This window comes from Gambusia affinis, linkage group LG16 (assembly GCF_019740435.1).
Source record: "Gambusia affinis linkage group LG16, SWU_Gaff_1.0, whole genome shotgun sequence".
NCBI lineage: Eukaryota > Metazoa > Chordata > Actinopteri > Cyprinodontiformes > Poeciliidae > Gambusia > Gambusia affinis.
The window spans coordinates 20,352,572-20,375,863 of NC_057883.1; the positions used below are offsets into that span (position 1 = coordinate 20,352,572).

A 23,292-nucleotide genomic window follows, 5' to 3' on the forward strand; every position below is an offset into this window, starting at 1 on the left:
AATAAATATATTCACTGATTATGTGTAATTAATTTGAGTCAAGGTAAATAACTATCTGCAACATTTACAGAATCTTATTGCCCTTCCAAACGGCTGGTAATAATCACTTGCAAAGTGGAAAAGAAGAATTAAAATACTGTTATTTTCTATAAATTTTTTAGTTTAAACTGGCTTTTTTGACAGGCATAGTCCTGCCTCCATCCGGTAGTTGTTAAAGTCCTGCAATCATCTTGTGACGTGAAGCAGAGCAGTTGAAGTAGACGAAAGGTCAGCTCTGAGGTGTTGGTGCTCACCACATACGCCAGTAAACATGACAAGAATCTGGATCCAAATGCAACCTACTCTCAGGCTGAAAACTTCAAGTTTGTTAAAATGCAACTTTGATCCAACTCGAATCCATTCATGATGTCCCTGCAGCGTTTGTGGTCTGACGCCATCCCTTCTCACTTCATTCACAAAACCAGCCGCAGGAAACGGTTCCACCACACACGCTTTCTGCTGGCCGAGGCACAAGAATGGGCCAGAGGAGGGATTTTTATATCAGAGTGGGCACTGGGGATGGCTGGGAATTAGGACTGAAACGATTAATTGGGTTAATTGGGTATAAGTCAATTATTTATACAATCATCATCTAATTTAGTAATCGATTAAACGTTAACTGGAGTATACAGACTCAGAAAAAGGCCATTTGATGAAAGAAGAACACACTCAGAGCAGTAATTACGTCAAAACTGTAATAAAATGTACATATGATTTGCGTTTATGATAGAAAAACAACATTGTATCTAATCGATTAATCGTCAGAAGAATCGATTAATTGATAACTAAAATAGTCGCTGGTTGCAGCCCTTTCGGGTTTATGTGACGTCTAAAGAAAGTTCAACACTGCAGCCTTGCATCACCTCCAAATAGCTAACACATGCGAACATCTGGACGTTTTACTCCAAATGGGAGCAAAATAAAAAAAAATGCTTCACAAGAACCAGTAGAATTAGATTTTTATCCCCCCATACCAGTAAGCAGTTTACGTCAGCTGTCTACAAATTACGGTACTCCATATGGTGGCATTTATGCTAATCCGCAAAATGGCGACATCAAACGTTGGGAGAAAACACATGAATATATTTTCTAAAAATGGTATCTTCTGTTGAGCATTCGATGTATACTAATCACTATACAACACTTTGACATTTTTGAATTATTCATCTAGAAACTAACCAAAGTATGAAAAACTAAAATTACTACTATCACTATTAAAAACTAACACTATCTAACTAGTAATAACTGATATAAAAACTAGCAAACACACTCTAAGATTCATTAAAACTAACTAAATTGGACAAACAAAATGTCAAAATAAAACTGAACTATAATGAAAACCCAAAACTATCATAACCCTATCAAGTTTTTGTTCTTGTAATATTATGACTTCTTCTGCTAATTAACTAAAAACCCACAACCTGGACCTAATATTCAAACAACAAACAAATCGAATCTGAAAAACACAATTGTCAAACAAGAAATATAGAAACACAAGGAGTGAATTAGTGAAAAAAAATAAAAATTTTCCCCAAAAAACCAAACAGTAAAATTTGATTGATCAATACAATTTGATTAATAATTAAAATTTGATTAATCAGTAGAATTGATTGATCATTTCTGTTTCTGCTCTCAGGTCCGTCATCCTGCTTCAGCTGCTGGTTTATCGTCTCTCATTTGCTTTTGCAGCGGCGCGTTTTAATCAGATTACAGGGCCTTGTTGTCAGAATCCTGCCAGTGCGCAATTATCATGAGCAAAACTTTCCATTAACTCAGCTAATTAATTTAGCAGCCTGCCAGAATGCTTCTCCAGAAGATCTGAGAGGAGTTTTTTTATTTGAAGTTGTGTAAATGAGGGGTAGCCGACTCCCTGCGCAGCATCCATCAACCATCGTCCATCACGCCGCTTTGTTGTTCCTTTTGACTCACAAAGAGAAGAGCTGCAGTCGGTCAGGACGACTGGAACCTGGCAGCGCTTCAAGAGCATTCCTTTGCAAACAGAACCAGCAGAGAACTGAAAGCGGACGGTGAGGAGACGGGGCGGGGGGGCATGTTCTGTTCTGGAGAGATTTCTTTCTTCCCATCTGTCCTCCCAAGAGCTATCTGAGGAATCTGGTCCATCAGCGCAACACGGCGCCTCCTCAATCCCTCCAGCTGGCTGTTTGGGCCCTGTTTGGATGGGGAGTCCTGACAACTGGCCCCATCAGCCCCCAAGGACCCCGTCCAGAGCAGGCAGCGACTCTTGTGTCCTCTGCAGATTAAGTCCCAGCAGGTTTTATCTCAGCTTTAGCATGGGATTGTCATATTAACATTTACAAGACTGGAGGTAATGTTTATGTCTGCAGGGATGATGTGCTGCAGAGCGGGGTTCTAATCGTTTTGGGTTTTTCATTATGGTGTAGTTCAGGGGTCTCAAACTCCAGTCCTCGAGGGCCGCAGTCCTGCTGTATTATTTGAATAGAATAATTAAGGCTCTGGAGAACTGATCTACACAAGGTGGAGGTAATTAAGCCATTTCATTCCAGTGTTTTGTACCTGTGGCACATCTAAAAACTGCAGGACTGCGGCCCTCGAGGCCTGGAGTTTGAGACCCCTGGTGTAGTTTAATTCTGTTGTGGCTTTTTGTTTGTCTAATTTAGCTTTTAGAGAGTGTTTGCCAGCTTTTATTAGTTATTATTAATTAAATGTTGCTTACTTTTAGTTGAGTAGTTTTAGTTTTTTCATACTTTGGTTCATTTTTAAGTGCAGAATTAAAAAAAGGTCAAAGTATTGTATAGTGATTATGTATACAACATTTGGGCAGTAAATACTCAACAGAAGACACTATTATCAAAAAAATGTGTTTGATTATTGTTGAACAACCAAATGATTTTTCCAGCGTTTTCTCCCGACGTTTGCGGTCGCCATTTTTTTTGCAGAAACACCACCAGGAGGAATATTGTATTGGGAAAAAACATCAATTTCATATCAGTTCAAAAAGCTAATAAATAGATTCATAAACACAAAAACAAGCAATTTATCTATGATTTCAGTAGGTTTGTTTCATAAACGTAAGATATAGTTCTTGTAATAGTTTTTCCACATTAATTACTGTTTGTATTAATTTTTGTTGACAAAAATGTTTTCTCAGTTTCAGTTTTTGTTATTGCAAACTATAACCTTTGTAATCTTGAAGTTGCAGTTTTACGAGAACTACCAAAGCATCTTTTTAGGTTCTACTTTGGTATTGGGTTTGCAGCCACGGAACCACTTCCTCTTTTAACATATCAGCATCAAATTATTATCCGTAACAGGACTTTGAAACAACTGAGTTAACGGTTGAATCTATTTCAAAGAAGAAACAAAAAATGTCAGATTTTGATAACTCGAAGCCTTTTTACCTGACATGAGGAGATTTATTGTATCGTTTATCATTTATTGTTAAAAATTTCTTATCATGAGACGAATTTTGATTTATCGTTTCAGCTATTTTTGCTAAACACAACTCACAGTATGATCTGAAATGTTATTTTCTCTACTGTTTAACCGACTACAGTGTCAATAAATATCAGCACATTTGAAAATATGATTAAACGTCGTTAATGTGTGAAGTTAAAAGACATAAATCACTGTTTTAAGTAAATGACATCCTGAAGAAACGTATTTAAAACGGAAACCTTTTTTGTTTTTGTGGCTTTATGAAGGCTGTTGAATTTTAGTCATAGTTTTCTAAAAAATACTAAATACATTTTTAATTTTTAACATTGTCACAATAGTGCCCCAAAATATTGCAATAAAATTCATATCACCCAACCCAACTCAAAACTACTTATTCTCACAATTTTAATGTTTTTCTATTAAAATTGGATCTTTATTCTGCTAATATTATGAATATATTCTTGTGATCAAAGAAATATTTTAAGACTCAAAGATTGAAATAAAAGCCACTTTTCGAAAATGTTTTCTCTCATTTGTAATTTCTTTTTTATAAAAGAAAATGAGATAAATAAATCAATCGGAAATTATATCTGGCGTTAAAAACAGCAGTGTGTTTTCGGTCTCTTTTCACTCTTCGCCACACGAGGAAGAGGAGGAATTACAGCAGAGAAGATCCGGATTGAGAGGGAAGCCAGAAAGCTTCGATACAACTCCATAAAGGGCAAAAACCCTCCTGATGAAAATCAGAAGAACTGAGTTTCTCAGCAGGTCTTCAGATTAAATATGTGATGCAGCTCATTCCAAAGAAAACCGCAGAGAGTGAGGAGAGCTACAAACGTAGCCGGGTCGGACTGACTGCTCACCTCAAGGTTCAGATCTGGGATGATTTTATTTGGAGTTGGGAAAGTTTTACATTGTTGTTTGGGCTGAAAACTACCAATCAGATCTGGCAACTCAGCCGAACGTCGGCGTGTCTGTTATCTCTGAGAGTGACATCGGACTGCTTCCTGAAATTTAAAATTATAATTTTTGGTCTACCAGGACACTACATGCATGTGGATGCAAAGCCTAAACTGGAGCTGAAACTAACAATTATTTTAGTTATATATTAATAGATTCTGATGATTAATCGATAAACCGATTCTGACAATTAATCAAGTAATCGAATAAAAACCTGGCACATTTTGCAGATTTTTCATTTGAGTTTTTAAAATATGCAAATAAACAATTTAATTCCTCTTTTAAATAAAGATGTTTTATTGCCTAAAAAGTAACAACATATTTCTCCCATGTAGCAAGGGATGCATCTGTAACTAACAAAATACTCTTAATGTGAAAAGCCCAATGCTTTCTGCTCAAATTATCATCAGTTTACGGCTGATCTATTGATTATTTTGATAATTGATTAGATAGCAAAGAGTTCTTAATAGATTAACAGAATTTGAACCGGATGAAGGTAAAGCTCCCATTTGAGAAGATTTAGTTAGACAATATATAGAAAAGTAATTTTTTTTTATCTTAAAGGCAAAATATGTACATTTTTTGTAGCGTCGTTGCTTAATAATTTTTCTCAGCGTGTTGTTCTTTCAGCATATAGCGTTTTTTGACAATTAATTGATTACTACATTAGTTGACGATTATTTCAATAATCAATTATCAGGCTTTATCCCAGTATATTATAAGCCTTTTGGGCCACCAGGCTAAACATTATTTATTTAAGACTTTTAAAAATTAATTTTTAAGACTTTATACTTGGTGTTCATATATTAATCTTCCAATAACACATAATTATCAAGTGACATAATCAAATTTCCTGTCAACTTTAAACATTTTTTGACTCATAAATAGGGCGCTGCTGGATGAAAGACGTCCTAGCGCCCCAACCACCGGACTTAACAAGTTTTCAGGAGAAACTTTTCAATTAATCACGATTAATCATTTCAACCCTACAGAAACAACCATATTTCTGTTCTCTCATCATCAAAGATTTCAGCAACGCCTCTCCACTCAGCGCTCATTTTTATTTAAAACAAGAACTGTTCTGAGACGGACTTATCTGTAACATAAAAACCCAAAGGGCGATGTCTGATACTGTTTAGCAGAGCTCTGTTGGCAACCCTGGCATTACAGATGGCTGTGCTCCAACATCTTCAGCCTCTAATTTAAACACAATCAGCTGACACCCAGGCTTTGAACTTGCTGAAACCTTGCTCTCGTGCATCAACCGCCGTATTCAGCGTTTCCTCTGATGCACAGCCGTCACGAGGTCGGGGTGAGACTCCTCCTGTGAGATACAGCAGACTCTGGGGCTAATTAGGCATCTTAGAGTAATTAGACTAAACACAGCCTTCACGCTCCACTCCTCTCATTCATCATGCTGCGCCCCGGTGAAGAGGAAATGCACTGTACCCAGACTGGGTCAGAGCGTCTCTAATCCTGGAAGGCCTGCGCAGAGCTCTGAGGCAAACCGGCACTTTAACACTGAATGTGGTTCTTATTGTGGACCTCCTGCCTGCACACAGGCAGCCTGGGGAAAAGGAAGAGCTCAAGATCCAACTGAGTCACAGAGGATGAAGCAGCATGAAACAATATCCCAGGCTGCTGTTGACTTTGGACAGAGAGAGGTAAAGAGCTGCAATGGGAATCAGACGGTAAAGCGCCAGAAATCTGAACGATGATGCCTTTAACCAGCGGCACGCTCTGCAGGGAAATGATGTCGCATGTCAGAACCAGAACTCTTCCTTTTAGTCCGGTAGACTCGGGTCGATTGGGCACAAAACTGCAAGATTTGTAGGAATGTCATGATGAATTTTGCTGGACAATAAATTGTCCCATTAGTTATTGTGATAAACAATAATGTTGTTTATCTAGTAATGTAAAGGTAATGGCATAACAATGCAAGACTGCATTCATATATTTCAATAAACTTTAAATTCCAGAGAGCATTTAACACCGGAACTAGAAGACATTCCAATTTAATTATATTCAAAAGGATTTTATTGATCCCAAAGGGAAATTAAATTACATTTTAAATGACATTAAATATCCAAAATAAACAAAACAACTAATAAATTGAATTATGGATTCCCTGTAATTAAAATTATCATTCAAAAAATGGCTATTTGAGACCAAAACACCAGTCTGAAGACTTTTGTCATCCAGTTTTTGATAGAAAGAAAAAACAAAAAATTAAGCAAATTAAAATTATTGAACTTGTTTTAATTTATCAGGCAATTAAATTGATTTATTGCTTAAACATTTGTTACATTTTAAACAATCCAAACCAATAAAAAAAAAAACTGTTTACCTTCTTATCACTACAGTTGGGCAATACACCAATTGAATTTTTGGTTTTTGAAGAATTAATTTTTTTGAAAGATTTGATGGGATTCCATACTTCAGCGTGATGTCAGCGCACCCCGCCATCACGTTTTACAGCTTCTATTTATTTGAACTTTGAATTCAGGTCAACTCTATGACAAAATATAAGGGTCAGACTGAAATATTTTCTGTTCTTTTTAATTACAAAATAGCGTCTTAATGTTACAAGAATACAGTGATAAGAGAGTAAAGTGTTAATGTTAGCAGAATTACCTTGTAATTTTATGAGAACTTCAACATGAAAAACAACCAAAAACTTATTTATTCAAGCTTTTTTCTCATGAGAAAAAACTTTTTCTCATAATTTTAAGACATTCTTAATGTCATACATTTGCAGATATTGCAAATATTCATAAATTAGCACTGCAAAATCTGTAATTTGGATTGTAAAAAAAAATCACAAAAACAATAAAAAAAATGTGGACGGGACAGACCAATATGAAAAGATGTTCAATATTATTTAATTGTAATTAGTACTTATTGAATGCGGCGACTGCCACGTATTTATCTCAACGGTTTGTTAATGGTTTTCATCAATACATTCAGGCACAACCGGCCCGTTGAGAACATTGTTCTCGACAAACCAACCAGAGTTTGTCTAAACTGAACCAACCAGGTTTGGTGTGAGTGTAAACCGAACACCGTGGTGTGAAAGCACCGTTGGGGCGCGCGCGTACCCACCGATGATGATCAGGGTGTAGTTGACATTGACGCTGCCGAAGCCGTTAGTTGCCTGGCAGTTGAAGGTCCCGGCGTCGTCGGCCTCCACCTCCTTGATCTTCAGGCCCATCCGAAGCATGCGGAAGCGAATCCAGCCGCTGTGGATGATGCGTCCGTCTTTGGTCCACCGGATGAAGGGCGGCGGGTCTGCTTCCACGGGACACGGCAGCTTGATGGCGCTTCCCAAACGGGCCGTTTGTCTGTGGGTGACCCGGTCCGAAACCCGAGGAGGTCCTGAGGAGAAGGAAGAACAGAAATATAACATGCTTAGGAAAATGAAAATGGAAAATTCTTTGGGGATTTGCTTTAGTTGAACCACATAACAATGTTTTCCATCATGAAGAGCCACAACATCTCAACCAAATTAAAGTCTAGACTTTGACCAGGTCACTACAGAAGTTTGTTTTACTGTTTTCTGGCTTTCAGAGGTGAACTTTCTGTCCCGCCTTGGATCATTGAATTGCCAAATATTGTAGAGGTGAACCAATAAACCAATACATTTTCTTAAAACTGGATCATTGGATCATTATCGTTTCAGCTATTTCAAAATAGCTGAAATAGCATATTTACATGTAAAACTGATCTTATCTGCAAACATCTGATAATCAGTCTCTGTCTCCTTCTGCTTTGCTGTAAAGTATTTTTAATTGAGTTGAATTAACAATACTCACCCCACTGTTGCCAACTTAGTCTGCGTTCACACTGCAGCCTGAAGTGACCCAATTCAGATGTTTTTTTGACGTAATGTGACCTCTATCTGATCTTTTCATGACAGTCTGAACAACACAGGTCGGATTCTTTTCGAATGCGAACCAGGCTGCTTGGGTACCCGATTCAAATGCGACCCAACGTCCAGGTCGCATTCATCTGACCTGAACGTCACTGATACTCGACAAACGTCACTGTTCTGCATCCTGATACATAAGCAGGAAGAAAAACAACAACCATGACGGACCATAGTGAGGATTAAGTTGTTAATGTGCTGCTCCGGTCGGACAACAACAGTTCAAAATCGTAAGCTATGCTACACCGTTAGCATCCATGTTCACTTCCTCAAACACTGAGCGCATCTTCTTTATGGCAAAAAACTGGACACGCTGACGTTATAGCGCCCTCTATTGTGCATGCGGGACACTTTCAGGTTATTTGCAGTTCGCACTGGAGATCACATACAGGTCGTAAATCTGAATGGACAAAGAATCTTAATTGGGTCACTTCAGGCAGCAGTGTGAACGCAGCCTTAGACGGCTACATTTAGCAACTTTTCACACAATCAGTGTTGGCCAATATCATAATAGGCAGGTCAGGCTTCTTAAAGATCAATGATTGATCAGAAAACTGCAATAGATGAATCCCTAAAATTTTGCATTGTTTTTTTAACTGAAAAAATAACATTACGATAAATTTTACATGTGAGTCCAGGGTTAGGTCGGCACCAAAAGTTGCTTCCAAATAGGGTGCAGCAATAAGGACTTAAGGTTTCATCACAATATTTTGTAATAACAATAAAAGTGATGAGAAGAAGTTTATTAATTCTTTTAGGTAACTATAACACAAAAATCATAGCCACGCAAACACAAATACTGGTTTAAAAAACATTCCCATTTATCCACTTCTCTAGCACATCAGTCACTTAAAAAAAGCATGATTTGGGCGTGCTGTGGTGACGTAGAGGATAGCGGCGGTCGCGGGTTCGATTTCCGGACCAGGCCAACGTTTGCCGCATGTCTTCCCCCCCTTCATTCCCCCTTTCCTGTCAGCCTACTTTCAAATAAGGGACACTAGAGCCCACAAAAGACCCCCTGGTGGGAAGAAAAAAAAAAGCATGATCTGTATCTGTAACAAAATTGAAAGTGAAAAATTCCTAAAAGATACTGAAGATAATAATGGGCCGAGTATTGAGCCTGGGGGAACTCCGCTATTGATCGACAGAATGGCCACTGATCAAGAGAGAAAAATCTTACCTTTGGTAGAGAGAACAACCAGTACAGATAGTCTGGCTTTTTGTTTCTCTCTGTGTAACAGTAGGCAAAGAGCAAAGTTTGTCTATTTTCTCCAGATTAGCCAGAAATCTTGAAGTCAGATTGTAATAATTGGGCGAGCCGTGTGGCCGCTCCGTGAGCAGAGAGGGTAAATTGTTCTGGCTCTCGTTCTCCGTTTGGCGTGCAAAGATCAAAGCCATGAGGCGGTTCGGCGGCGGCGAGGGAGTGAGATGCACAGCGGCCATTTCTCCAGCTTTTAATTGGCTCAGGGGTGCTCCCTCAGATCCAGTGCAGCGGAGCGGGCCGAAACATCCTGTGATGGTGTTAGGAAGCCTGAACAGAGCCCCCCAACCCTCCAACACCACTACAAGCCAAACAAAACCCTGAATCAGTGAGCAGAGCAGACACACAGGAAAAACAGAAGCCTGAAGGGGCGACTGAGGGGGAGGCGAGTCGGCCAGACCCTGCAGCTCCACACAGAGCCCCGTCTGTGCCTCAGAACAAACGGCTGGCTGGGTCGCAGTAAAAACAACGCGCAGGGTAAGTACACACTGCCGGTCCAACTCACACTGGGCCGCATTCCTTTGGCGCATTTCATGCGTATATGTGGTAAACAGCATGGTGGCAGGTAACGCCATCCACACACACCGTCTTCAAATCAAACAAAACTGCTGTCAAACCTGTTGTGCAGCAAAGATTTTTGTTTGTGCTGCTATTATTTTATGAATATGAATGTTTCCAGAGATCAAAGGTCAACCAACCCCCCGACCCCATATTTATAAAATCACAAATTTGGTCTCAAGTCCAATATTCTAGCTAAATTAACTTAATGTTGATCTCTGGTGACCTCTGGAAACTTTAAAAAATAAAATTTATGCATTTTCCATGATCATGTAACTGTGTTACCTAAAAAAAATTATTTATATCAAATATGACAAAAGAAATTTTACTTCCTTCAGGCTGTCGCTTTAAAAACTCCTCCTCTTTCTAAAACTCCGCCTTCAGGAAGTCATTCAATTTCAAAATTCAAAAATACTTGAATTGATCCCAAAGGGGAATTAAATGTTGTCATGTTAGTTCAAATTCTTCAAAGAGTCACAACATGGCTCCTCTGTTGACCCTTTAACAATGTTTTTACCAGCGTTTCAGTGAGGAGTAGCTCCTATAACAAGACCGGCAGATGTTCCAGCAGCTAATTGCTCCTGGCTAGTCTGAAGGAGCTGAGTGGGGGAGGGCAGCTCTGTGAGGCGGGCTGCACAGTGGCGCAGTTGGTAGAGCTGTGGCCTTGCAGCAAGGGTTTGATTCCCGGCCCAGGGTCTTTCTGCATGGAGTTTGCATGTTCTCCCTGTGCATGCGTGGGTTCTCTCCGGGTTCTCCGGCTTCCTCCCACAGTCCAAAAACATGACTGTCAGGTTAATTGGTCTCTCTAAATTCTCCCTAGGTGTGAGTGTGTGTGTGAATGGTTGTGTGTCCTGTATGTCTCTGTGTTCTCCTGCGACAGACTGGCGACCTGTCCAGGGTGAACTCCTCCTCTCGCCCGGAACGTAGCTGGAGAGGAACCAGCAACCCTCCCGACCCCATGAGGGACAAAGGGTGACCAGAAAATGGTCACTGATGGAAACTGGTGAAATTTTATCAGAACCTCTTAAAATTACGAGAGGAAATCGTTTTAATGAGAAAAAAGCTTCTAGTTATCGAGATCTGACGTGACCGGCTCGTGATTTTTTTCTTCAAAATAGATTCAGTTGTTTGTACAGTCGCTTCAAAGTCTTAATACTGATAATAAATTGATACTAATTTGATAACTTCCCTAGGTTCTCAACATTTCTTTGTATTTGTTATTTTTTGTGTAGGAGTTCTCATAAAAGTAGTTTTATGTGAGATTCAAACCAAGCGGCTCGTCTCTGAGTCTTTACCAGCCGTGAATGAACAGAGACTTCCTCCTCCTCGCCTCTTCTAGTCTGCAGCAAGCAGGAAATTAGAACTGTCACTGTTTCTTTCTGAGGAGACGCTGCAACCGCAGTATTTTTGGATTGAATTTCACTGATTTAGCGGAAGAGAACGAGAACTGAGGCATTCATTGCTGCTCCTCAGCAGGATCTGCTTTGAGGCCAAAAACGGGTCAGAGTTTGGGCTGCAAAAATTTATTCCTTCAACAAATAGGCCTCATTTATCTCCTCCTGAAAGCACATTGTGAATTAATGACAGGCTGACAGAAGCAAGTCCTGATTCATGTCCGAGGTCCAGCTGGAGCAAACTGTCAGCGCACTTTGACCCCGCGCCAACCTTTCTTCTGTTAAAGCTGGAAACACGTTCATGACGGATCAAATGACCTCCTGGGAAACATTAAAAGAAACAAAAACATTTTTTCCTCCACTTGACAAACTTTTGAGATGTTTGTGGAGCATTTCCCACTGAGCGTTAGTTCACACCAACCTGTCAGCAGAAGGCCAAGCATTCAGGACTAAATCAACATAAAAAATCTGAATATTTGCTAAGAGGTGGAAATCAGCACCGATTTCAACACCAGGAGCTAGAAATATTTAGAGTGTTTCTTGTAAACGTTCTTTCAGCCAGCTCACCAGCAATGTGCAGCAGCATTTGAAGGAGTGTGTCTAACACTCTTCTAGCACGTGTAGAGATCTTTTTGGAGTCTAGGAAATGAGCCATTTCAAAAACCTCCAGAATGTAACAGCTGTTACCTAGCAACCCTGGCGGAACTCTGCCCATCACCTAGCAACCCCAGCAGAACTCTGCCCGTCACCTAGCAACACAAGTGGAATTCCAGCACATTTGGTCAGCTGGTTTTACCACTTGGTGCATTCTTGACGCTCCACTTCTGCTTTTCAAACTTGTATGGTTGCATGACTGCGCATCTGTTAGCAGCCATTTTGATGTGAAAGTGTAAACGTTGTGTTGGAGGTGTGGCCAGAAACAGTTTATTTGGGGTTTAAAGTGACAAGAGCCCATAAAACAGCTGAAAGGAGCTCAAAATAGGCAAAATATTAACTAAAATCTCATTATCTAAGAATTATTTTGAGCAAAACATTTTATTAGCATGTTTTGTATAGCCCATACATCTGTCCTAACCTGTTCAATGAAGCATTTAAAGTAAAAACTGTAAATATTCACTGTTACTTTGAACTGTTTTGCACTAACGCACTGAAAACACTCCGGCTGCCGATCCGAGCATCAGGAATGTGACACAAATGATTTCCTCCTTGCCTCTCCGTTCCCAAACAGCTTTTGAAGTTCCTCTCAAAACCAAGGCACGGCGAGTGCTGAAATCAAGGACACGGACCGAATAACTTAATAAGTATTTGTGTTGCAAGCGTGATTGGCATCTCTTCTTCTCCTCCTCTGGCCTCTCAAGGACAGACTCCTCCAGCCTTGGACTTGAAAGCCTTGGAAGCACAACGGAAAAATCCAGTCTAGAGAAAACTGGAATATTTCTCCCTTATATGTTAGCCTGAGAGATGAACAGTTCAACATGTGCGGCTCGTTCCGACTCCAGTGTGGAGGTAAAACACGCTGAAGCCCTATTGTTCAGTCTCATGAGGCGCTCTGCTGGTAGCTGACCTGATAAATGGAAAGCTGACTCATGACCGACTGGTGAGATTCTCTAAATGCGCGCTCAGATTGTTTGAACTGTTAGCTCGCTAAATGGAGAATGATACACATGACCATATGGGCTTTCCCGTACTACGGCGCTGGTAAAGCGCTCCTTATTATAGCTGGGCTCCATGTGTGAAAGGAATCTTTCATAGCTCAGGAAGGAGGAGGAGGAGGCCTGGCGACTCCCAGAATTAGCCGTGTTTTTCTTTGCTCAGTTTGGTGATGGATTATTTTTAAGAGAAAGGCCCGCATTCAATAGGAGGCTTTCTCCAGATTGGCTCTAAATACAGACTTTTTAAAGCTAGGGTCAGGGAGCGGGTTAATGAGAAGTCGCTCCAAAATAAGGGCATATTTAGGATGGAAAAATGTTCGGAAAGAAAAAGTTAAACCCAACAAAAGTTGTTAGATGGGAATAAGGAAGAAGATTAAACCACTAGGGGAAAAATTTACTTTAATCTTTGAATTCTGACTTTAATCTCAAAAGTCTGACTTTAATCTTTGATTTATGACCTTAATCTCAAAATTCTGATTTTAATTTCCAAAATTCTGTCTTAATTCTTAAAATTATGACTTTCACCTCAAAATTATGACTTAGGGTCTAAAAAGTCAGACTTTTTTTCTCAAACTTTTGGCTTCATTCTCAAAATCCTGACTTTTTCTCCGATCATAACAGTTTAGATTGTTTATGCACCGTCAGATAAATGTAGTCTCCAAACTTAAATCAACCAAATAAATTTGGGAGGAATTTTCAGTGAGGATAAAATGCAGATTTATAAATCCTTCAACGGGGAAGAAACAGCTGCGATTACTTTGCTAACAACACATCTGACTTACACCAACAAATATTTGGTTATGTATTTGGATTTTGACAGATGGAAACAGAATTAGGTTTCTGAAATTAAAGTCAGATTTTCTTTTCAGTGGTCCTAATCCTCTTCCGTACGTGAACAATACACAGGCGTGCCATGTATTTTCTCTTTTAACTAAACACCTGTGGATTTGTAGAGTTGTGTACCTGCTCTTCTCTGTGGTCTTTCACTGCAAACATCTCAATGAAACGCTGACAGGCATTCAAACAGAGAACACCTGGAACCGGAGCCGAGATTCACGGGATAATGCCGCACCGCTGTCTGCTTTCTGACGCTCTTTATGCCACATTTTTCAGAGAATGCACAGGCTACAACAACATGTTGATTTACACCTGGGATAAACATGGTATTTAAATAAAGAAGGAAATGCACGGAGAAGAGGAGACAGTTAATGCATCAGGGAACTACGTCAGAAAGTATTGCATTCTCTTCAAAAATAATGCATTTACTAGTCAGTTTGGATACTGAAAGTCTTTCTGCTACAGTAAAAGGTTTTTGACAACTATGTTAATATTTCATTTGTGAGATATCTGAAGTTTCACACCAATTCCTTTAGGATATAAACGCCCCACTAAGTTAAGTGCAAAATGCTGGAGGCAAAACAGATCAAACATTGGCTTTCTCTTCCTTTTGTGTGAAATGAATATGACAGAAACTTTCTGTAGGAAGGAAAGAAAGACACAAATCCATCCAAACTATTTGGACTATTTTCAAGTTGTTTTGATGTGGTAATATCGCCGTCTGACAGGTTTGGTTGTGTCTTCTTTTGTGTCTGAAGGGCAAATAAAGGGCTGTTTCATGTTTCCCATCTCCACCTAACACAAACAAACACGAACACATGAATACACTGACTTCCAGTCAACAACAAAACACTTGTCTTTTCCAGCAGCCATTGTACAGCGGTAAAACCAGCTGACCAACAATTGTGGAGCTCCACTTGGGTTGCTAGGTAACGAGCGGGGCTCCACCGTGGTTGCTAGGTAACGGCACGGTTCCAGTCGATTGGAACTTTTTGGAAACAGCTAATTTTCCAGACAACAAAATATATTAACTTATCGCCAAACAAATATACAACTGGGTGTTTTTTTTTAAGTGCTTGGGCTGTTTTTAGAAGCAGTTGAGACCAAAATGGAAGTAAAAAACAATTTAGAGAAGTGAATTTTGCACATGTTTCCTTTAAGGATGTTTAAACATGTTTTCACAGAGGCTCACTAAAGGTGTACATATGCACAATTTTAAATTAAAATTAGTTTTTCTTTTGGTACATTGGATTTAAAAAAAAACTTTAACTGAAGTCAAATTTAACAATTTGTTACATTATAATTTAATAAAAAAAAATAAAATAAATGTAGATATTTCAAAATCAACTGTTTTTAATTAAGTTTAGTAAGTAGAAAAATTGGAAATCCCCAGTTTTGTAGATAGGGCCAACCTGTACCAAGTGTAAAATGCCATCAGGTTTTCTTACTAAAACTTTTCTAAATATGCTCTTTTTTAACCTCAGCTGCATCCATATTTGCACAAGTAACTTCCACAGATGGTTTTTAGTCTCATTAATGATATTTCTAAAAGGTTTATATCCTGTAAAATGCAAAAGGAAATCCAAATTATATTAGATCCATGCTCATTTTGTCTGAAACTGTATCAGCTGCTGTGATATTCACGCTTCTGATTGAGTCTCCCAAGTTTAGGGCTGACAAACATATCACAATATAAGCGATTCATGTCAGTCGATATCAATCATTTTCGAGATCAATAATTACTCATTAGTTTTTTAAGTATCTGAAATACTTCTGGAGGTGTGACCTTTCCTGTTTCATCCACAGTTTTCATTCCACACCGTTGCTTATTTAATTTGAAACAGTTATTTAAGCAGAAGCACAAGTTACTGAACAGGTTGTTGCTAGGTAACCAAAGAATGAGAGTTGCTAGGTAACCACAGAGCAAGTGAGTTAACTGATTCCACCAACCTAGCTTTGCTAGCCATGAGAAGTTGCATGGCTGAAGTTTTTCTCTCCCTACATCTCCCAGAATGCTGTGCGGTTCTGTTTCGGAGTTCAGTGAAACGATTCAATATTCTATCAGACGTATTAACTATCGATGTATGTTGTTATTGATTTATTGTCCATCCCTACCCAAGTTTTAGCTTTATTTTGAAACCAGATTATTGAAACAGAGTTTGTAATTGCTGAGAAAAACTAAACCAGATTGGGTATGTTATTTTAAACATACTTCAGAAAACCATTAGAGCTTATGAAAGCACAGAAGAAGAAGAAATAAAGAGATGAAAGCTGGAACTTGAGTCCCATGCTAACGCTGAGAGTCTGGTGAAAGGGAAAGGTGGGACACACAAAGCAGCTCTGCTTCTGCGTTTCACTATACATTTCACAAGTCAGAGATAAAAATCAGCATAGAGAGCCGGAGAAAAAGCAGGAGGGGGAGCGTCGGCTGGGTGAGGCGCGGAGTGGCAGGCAAGGCTGTTCTGACAGCAGCGGCGCAGCAGAGGGTGAAGAATGCCTCCTTTTCTTACCCCTCCAGACGTCCTGCCCGCCAGCTTCACCCTGTCAGGTAATCAATACCGCTTATTTTCCCCTCTCGGCTTTCCAATCAATAGATAAGAGCGGGCTTAGACCGGCGGGGACAATGGCTCTTTCTTTGGCACCATCAGATGTGGGCTGAATAGCGCCCAGCTTTGGTGGTGGGAATGCTACGGGAGGAGCTATTGGGTGACCAGAAAAACAGCAGGAGGGGCTGGAATAAGAAGAAAAGGGAATAAGATGCTCCGGCTACCGTACATCTATCTCATTAAAGGAGAATCCCTGGAATAACTTTGCTGCATGTTTGAAGTGAAATGTGCTCCTGAAGGACTCCTGCCGACCGCTCATCAAACGAGCAGCAGAGGAAGAGAGAGGAATGACTCCGGCGTCATAAAGCTCCTGGAAGCATCTCCATCACGCGGCCAGCCCTCAACAGGCCCTGCTGCGGACGCTTTGAACTCTAAGCTGCTATATTTCATTAAGCCTGGCTGCCTTCCCCTGGCCTCTGCAGGAGGGGAAGGGCGTGCACGTGCAGGCGCTCACGTGCACGCCCTTCTGTCGCTTCAATGAAACTAAAACCCAAGTTCCACCTCCAAAAAATCAGACTCCATTCACCTAGCGCTGGGTGATACGGCTTAAAAATAAAATCTGATATATTGGTGGGTGATACAGATTTAGGTTTATTGCGATATTTTGTGGTGGTATTGTGATAACGATGAATGTGATAACAAGGCATTGATTAGCTAATGACCACAGTTAAGTTGTCAACATATCTGACATATAAAATAAAAAGGGGCCCAGTGTCTTGCTACTAACTGTCAACACTACAAAACTAGATAACAAAAATTTAAATATCCTAGCTTGACTTTGACTACCGAAACACGTAGATATGCTGAAATTTATTACGAAAACAATAAATCAAAATCTTACTATAGGAAATTTATTGTGATAAATGATACACGATACAATAAATGCAAACCCCTTTCCTGATTTTTTTTTGCCCACTTTACTTTCTTAAAAAACAAAATACATAAAATATTTTCAAAAAGCGGCTTGGCTTTGTTTCAGTCATTCCTTCTCTGATTTGCACAACAGAGAATTTGGGTAAAAAAGTAGGGCTGGAGCTAATGATTATTACACCAATCGATTAATCAATTACTCTGATGATTAATCGGATAGAGAAATCCGATTAATGTCAATGTCATTCATCCACTTGAGCCTTTCCATACAAAATTAGACACATGTTAAAAGACGCAAACAAACAAATAATTAAAAACATTTTCTTGCCTAAAATACAACACTGCAGTATTTTTTCATAAATCTGAACCAGGTGAAGCTAAAACTAACGCCACTTTTTAGCTAAAACATATTTACGGATCAAGTTTTTTTCTTAAATGCAAAATTTTTTTTTTTTTGTACAGTTTTTGTCTTAATAACTGCTGAGTAAATGTAGTCTTTTTTTTTACCAATTTGCCTTTTTTGAGTCTGTATATTCCAGTTAATGATTAATCAATTACTAAATTAGTTGATGATGATTTCAAAAATCGATTCATCGCGATTAATCCTATAAATCGTTTCAGCCCCAGTTCCACCTTCAATAAATCAGACCCCATCCACCCATTTCCCAATAAACAGTAATGCTTTCTGTTTATTTGTGACGTTTATTCAGACGTGGGTAACTTCCCAGAAAGCCAACCTCATAACAGATACACATTTCTATCAGTCTGTTCATTCAGCTCATTGTTTTTAAAGGAAACAGCCCAGAAGACAACATGAACGCTCTCTTTCACATCAACCCAACGAGATTTCCCTCACAGTCTTTACTTTTCCAGACTCCTGGAAGAGCTTGGTCCTCATGGAAACCTGAACAAACAGAAGCACGTTTTTCAAAAAGAAGAGTTGAGTTGGAAAGGGTCACTGCTGTTATTTTCCCAGAGCGAAACCAACATAACTTACTTTATTTTCTTTGGAAAATAGCCACAAGAGCTTTTAACAGGTAGTTTCTGCTAACAAGAGCTGCATGTGGTTCTAAAAGATGGATTAGATCAACATCATGAAGGGAGTTAAGAAACCGGCAAAGAAATAAATCTGGGATAGGAAGATTCTCATAGGTCACACAGATCACTAAGTTATTGAGCCCTTTAACACTGCAGACAACAAGACAATTAAAAATTTCAAATATTACTTATTAACAAGGAAAAGATCAAATATTACTTATTAACAAGGAAAAGATTAAACTAGGACAACCAAAGATTAATTTAGTAGTTGATTTTTCTAACGATTAATTATGAGGAATCAATTAATCAGATCAAAAAACTGACATATTCTGCAGATTCTTCATTTACCCACTTAAGCCTTTTTATTCAACATTAACAATACATTAAAAGTTGAATAAAGACAAATAATTCAATCCTGTTTTCAAATAAGAAAGTACACATTTCATAGCTAAAAAGTTTAAGTAATAAAAGACTATTACCTAAACAAAATAGATTTTTATTCTATTTTTCACCGAATTTGCACCAGGTGAAGGTAAAACTATGACAGTTGAGGAGATCTGGGTAAAACACGTTTTTAATTAAGGTTTTTATCTAAAATGAAGAATATATTTTGGACAGTTTTCACTTAGTTACAGCTTTGAGAGATTGTTTTTTCAACAAATGGCATATTTTAGTGTGTACAGTCCAATTAATGATCAATTACTAAATTTGTTGTTTATTGTTTCAATAATCAAACAATCTGATTAATTGCTTCAGCCATGCTTTCTATAAAACAGTGAATAAAATATAAATCAATAAAATACCATGTGTATTTTGTACAATTTTGGCTTAAGTACTTCTTTGAAAGTGTTTTTCCAACAAATGACATATTTTGGAGTCAGTAGACTCCAATCAATGATTAATTGATTACTAAATTTGTTGATGATTGTTTCAGTAAGCGATTAATCACGAGTAATTGATTCGGTCCTACTTTTAATACAAAACCTGTTCATTGTAAAATGTTACAAATCAATCAAATATCCTAAATGTGAGAAAACAGAGTGTAAGCTGACCCAGACTCATGCTATCTCAAAGAGAGCTCACAGCGAGTGGCCCTCTAGTCGCTTTATCTCACTCCATTAGGCTGAGGCCTGGTGCAAACACGGGGCTGAGTGTGTGCTCAGAGACACTTATCAGGACAGAAGAAGGCCAAGCAGTGGAGAGAGAGACACAAAACCAGGCCAAGGAGGCAGAACCGCGGGCCGTGGGTGTGAGGAGATCAGGCTAAGATGGCAGAGAGGCCTCCAATAACATGCAGCTCCTACAGAGAGAGGGGATTAGGGCGGCCAAGGCGGCAGAAACCAGGAATCCCAACAATCTCACACCCGACTCCTGGCTCAGACTCAGCTTCAGCCACATGACACACTCCAACAGACCTTCTCTCAGTCTCGCAGCGACACCGGCCAGCACCTGTTTATTACTGGACGCCTAATTTGTTTCACGACCAGCCGACCACTTGGTGGTAAACGGGCTGCTGTGAAACAATCATAGTCCTCCACTTCAGCTGTGGAGAGTTTCTTACGTTTCAGAGAACAACTGATGATTGTTTTAGAAATTGATTCTGACGATTAATCAATTATTCTGATAAATTATTCAGATAAAAAAATTCGCACATTCTGCAGAATGTTTGTATGAAAGTGATTTAACTACTTAATAACTTTTTATACAATATTTCAAATACATTAAAGGGTTCAAATAGACAATTTAACACCTTTTTAAATAAGAAAATAAATATTATATTGCCTAAAATGCAATGACGTAGCATTCATTCAGTGTGCTCTTGATCATTTGTAACATATTTGCAACAGAAGCAACATTTTTTTGCTATCCAAATATTAATTGGATAGCAAAACCTGCTTAGTAGGAGATTTTATTTATTTTTTTTAACAGACCAAAATAATAACTGGACAGGGTGACGCTGAAACTATAAAAAAACAAGAATGTTTCTTGTAAATGCAAAATGCATATATTTTTGTACAGTTTTGGCTTAATTACTTATCCAAATATGTTCTTTCAGAAAGCAACCTTTTTTGAGTCTGTATACTCTCGCTAATGATTAATTGATTACTAAATTAGTTGACAATTATTTACATAATCGATTAATCACGATTAATTGTTCAAGCCCTACTTGTATGTACAGCCTGGTTTATATTTTCACCAACGTTTGAAAGAAATAAAGATCTTGGTTTTGACTTAATCCAGGACTTTCCGATTATTAGTTTTCAGGAAGTTTGATTTTATACAAAACACTTCCGTCTCTCTGCTTCACAGCTGGTTTGAGGTTCGTTTTTCTGGAATTAAGTATTTGCTTTATTTTGTAGGATCTTTAGTCACATTGATTACTGCACTAGTAAGATATAAGACAGATGCTTCTGATCCAGAATGTTGCTGCTGGTGTTCTGACTAAAACCAGGAAAACAGAGATCATCACCCCAGATCTGAAATCATTGAACTGCCTGTTTATTACTTGAGTAATCATTGGTTACTGTGTTTTATAGAGTAAAACACATTGAAATGCCTTCTTTTTGAAATGTGCAATTGACCCTTTGCAGCTACGTCACTTAATCATTCGGGGCCATGACGGACGTCAGAAGGGAGGATCAGGGGTGTTGAACTGAGCGACGGAAGTTGTTTTTCCAAGTTGATATATATTCTCTACAATGATATCTTTCTAATCCTACTTATAAAGTTTAAGAACATTAATCTTCTTACCGTATAAATAGTGTTTGCTGCAATGGCTCCTATCCATGGCTGTATTTTTCCTCATTAAGTTAAAATGACAAGTTTGGTTTGTATTCTTATCTTTTCCTGCAGTCGACAGCGCAGCATCCTGTGACCATTTTTACTGCAAAATAAACTAAATAAAAGCGACATTGGGCTACCAGATGTCTGTTTCTAGACTGGCTTTAAAGGAGTGCATTGGTTGTTTTGACATCCATCATGGCGGAGCGGGCTGAGTTATGGAGAGCGTGACGCAAAGGGTCAATACTAATAAACTTGACTTGACATTTGTTGGATTCAGAAGCTTCTTTTAGCATCTTGCGGTCTGCTCCCAGGGTGAACTTCCACTGGTTGCTCTTTAGATCTTACCATGCTGCTTACTTTAACTTCAACAGTCAGGAGCACAACAAACTAAACATTAGAGGTATAAACAGTGCTAACATCCTTCCAAAAAGGCTGAGTAATCACGTTGTCACTTTGACCGACGGCAGCACTGCGTCGAAAGGAGGCGAGGCAAGGCAACAAAATATAGTTGGAGTAGCTTTACTGGTGCTGCAGGTCACCATTACACCGACACCCACTCCACACTGCGAAACAAAGAAGCCGGCTTTATCTTTTGGCCAATTCCACCCACACCAGGTGAAGGGGTGACAAACAAACAAGAAATGATTTACACAAACCCAACACAAAATAAATGGTACAATTAAATATTTACAGGCATTACCACTCTTAGTTGACACAGTATGATCCTGGAGCTTTTTAACTGCACCTGGAGCGCTTGTCTCCCTTTCTGCTCCACCCTTCTGAGGAGACACACCAGATCGGTGAGATCCAATTAACCCAACAACAAACAAACTGAAATAAAGAAATGAAACAAAAAGTATTTCTTCTGTAAATAAATATCAATCAGTAGGGATGGAGCCCCAGGTCTCCATCACACATGTGTATGTTATAAAACGTCAGATTTAAAGTGATAGGAAATGTGAAAAGCTGGGATAAAACCAGATCCTTTCTCACCACATCTTTACTGTGTTTTTGCTGCTTCAGTGTCTTTTAAAAGTCAACAACTAGGTGTATCCTGCCCCCACCGGCGCCTTCCTCCTCAAACTTTGCTGCATTCCTCCGTTTGGGGGAATAAAAGTGTCCAACCTGCATCTGGCTCATTGTGTACCGTGACGGAACGACGCCGGATGTAAACAAGGATGTTTTGAAGCAGCTCTGAGCGGCTCATCCAAGTCTCTGTGTGATCTGGCCTCTTATTAAATCCCACTGTCTACAGGAATCTTAAAAATAAAATCTCTACATTTATTCAGACCAGATCTGATTTAATTATTTTTTTTCTTGTTTTCTTACCTGAAAAAGAAATTACAAATAACAAAAAAAGTATTTCTGTGAGTATCAAGACCAGGTTACAAAAATTCTTGTTAAATTGCGATAGTATAATCATTATTTTAGCAGAAAAAAGAAAAATGTCTTGCAAAAAGTGAATTTAATGAAGAGTTAAAATCTGATGTGACCAGCTCAGCCTGTGATTCTTTCTTCTAAATAAATTCAATTGTCCTGCAACTGATGATAAACTGATGCTGATGTGTTAAAAGATGAAATATTTCCTTAACTGTAAAACCGAAACCAAAGTATAACTTCACAAGATGCTCAACATTCCTCATTTTAAGTTTAGTAACTTTTGTGTTGGAGTTCTCTTAAAATTATGACTTTATTCATGTTTTATTACAAATTTATTCTGTTAATCTTCATGTTTTATTACAACTTTATTGTCGTGTGACTATCCTATTACTACAACTTTATTCTGATAATATTAACTCGTTACTCTTGAATTATTACGGCTTTATTCAGTCAATATTTAAGCTTTCTACTTGTAATATTACAACTTTTTCTGGTAATACTAACGTTTTATTCTCATATTATTACACATTTATTCTGTTAATATGAATATTTTATGTTCATATTAATATAA

The 23,292-nt window shown here is 38.6% G+C and overlaps 1 protein-coding gene across 2 annotated transcripts in view; it reads right to left on the minus strand.

Moving 5' to 3' along the window:
* LOC122846590 (fibroblast growth factor receptor-like 1) overlaps positions 1 to 23,292 on the minus strand; it is a 46,183-nt gene that overhangs the window by 8,497 nt on the left and 14,394 nt on the right. For both annotated transcript variants that reach the window (XM_044143644.1, XM_044143643.1), the window contains exon 3: positions 7,519 to 7,791. In XM_044143644.1, the coding sequence (XP_043999579.1) occupies positions 7,519 to 7,791 (273 nt within the window). The remainder of the gene's footprint in view (positions 1 to 7,518; positions 7,792 to 23,292) is intronic.